Below are 1498 nucleotides of genomic sequence, written 5' to 3'. Positions count from 1 at the left end.
ACACACACACATATTTATACGATATTCTGCGATATATTGCAATTCATTACCTTTTGTCCAACTTAAAATTGTGTCCCAAAAAGAAAACTTTGTCATCACCTGTTTTATCTAAAACGAAACAAGATTTTTTTTAACCAACTGATTTTATTATTCTAGATCCAAAAGGTTAAATTCTCACGTGCAATTTATATAATAAAAGACCAATACCTGGCGATACAATACGCCCATGATTAAAAATACACAATATATATATTTATTGATCTTTTAGGTACTATTGCAGAAGTTGGATGCAGCGTATTTGATGCCGAAAGTTAAACTTTAAACTTTTAAATAGCCCTGAAACAGACATCATCCTTTGTTTGCTGCATTCAAATCGTGTTTTCTATTTGCAGGCTAAACAGTGTGAGCGAGGGAGGAGAGAGATCAGAGTCCAACCAGCGCCTGACGTGTTTCCCAAGGTGGACGCTGCTGCATTTTCATGTTAAAACTGAAAACCACGTGGCGGACTCCAGCTCACCCAGTAAGAGCGTGCGCCCCACGTAGGCTGAGTTATTTGCAGCCGCCCGGGTTCGAGTCCGACCTGTGGCCCTTTGCTACGTGTCATCCCACCCTCCCTCTCTCTCTCTCTCCCCACTTTACTGTCTATCCACTGTCACTAATAAATAAACAAAACAACTTAAAAACACACTGGGGAGTCACAAAGCTGTATCCTAGTATCTGCCTCAGAGCAGTAGAGCACAGAGAGTTGGAGGAGTATTGGGTCAGTATTGACTATTTATTAAATATCACCTCTGGTGATGATTGAGGTTCTTTTTTTAAACACAGTTATACAAAAAAACCCCACCAGAATGACATTTTTGGTGTGTGTACATATTTTACTTTAAGCATAAAACTAATGTTTACATTGTTGTGAACACAATTTAGTATATTAAAAGATGTAGCTTTGCTGGAGTTTCCATTTGTAGGAGCTCTCTCATTACTGCAGCTGGAAGGCGTGTTGACTAGTACCGTGTACAAACTACTTGTTTTGCATAAAAACTGAATCACTCCAGCTAAGAAAATGCAAGGCTTTGAATCAGTACTGGTGCATTATGGCTGTGGAAGGTATTTATATTGTTACCTTATGTCAGAATATATTTTGTTGCCATTGCAATGTCACATTGAACATATTCATGTTGGATATTTCCTTAAAATAAAGTTTCTTAACTTTAAATTTTAATGTTTTATGTGATTATTATCTTGAGAAACATGAATATGCATCACCTTTTTTGTTACATTTTGTCACGTCTAAGCAGACTTGGCCCCAATATGCAGAGATCAAGAGGCTGGGGAAGATTTAGAAGATGTATTAAATAAGACGGCTTACAACAAAGATGGACAAATGATGGATAATTCATTATTAAATCATACTTTTATCATTCCCCATTGGGGAAATTATATTTTTTCCAGAACACACTACAGACAGGCCTGAAGTAAACACACACACACACACACACAC

General features: G+C 37.2%; 1 protein-coding gene across 1 annotated transcript in view; it reads left to right on the top strand.

Moving 5' to 3' along the window:
* Positions 1 to 1203, top strand: part of cd28 (CD28 molecule) — a 6979-nt gene extending 5776 nt beyond the window's left edge. The window contains exon 5 of the mRNA XM_032515409.1: positions 393 to 1203. Within this exon, the coding sequence (XP_032371300.1) occupies positions 393 to 485 (93 nt within the window). The 3' untranslated portion in view covers positions 486 to 1203. The remainder of the gene's footprint in view (positions 1 to 392) is intronic.
* Positions 1204 to 1498: the final 295 nt, after the last annotated feature.

The sequence above is a fragment of the Etheostoma spectabile genome, chromosome 5, assembly GCF_008692095.1.
Source record: "Etheostoma spectabile isolate EspeVRDwgs_2016 chromosome 5, UIUC_Espe_1.0, whole genome shotgun sequence".
NCBI classification, from domain to species: Eukaryota; Metazoa; Chordata; class Actinopteri; order Perciformes; family Percidae; genus Etheostoma; species Etheostoma spectabile.
This window is presented reverse-complemented; position numbering and strand designations above follow the sequence as displayed.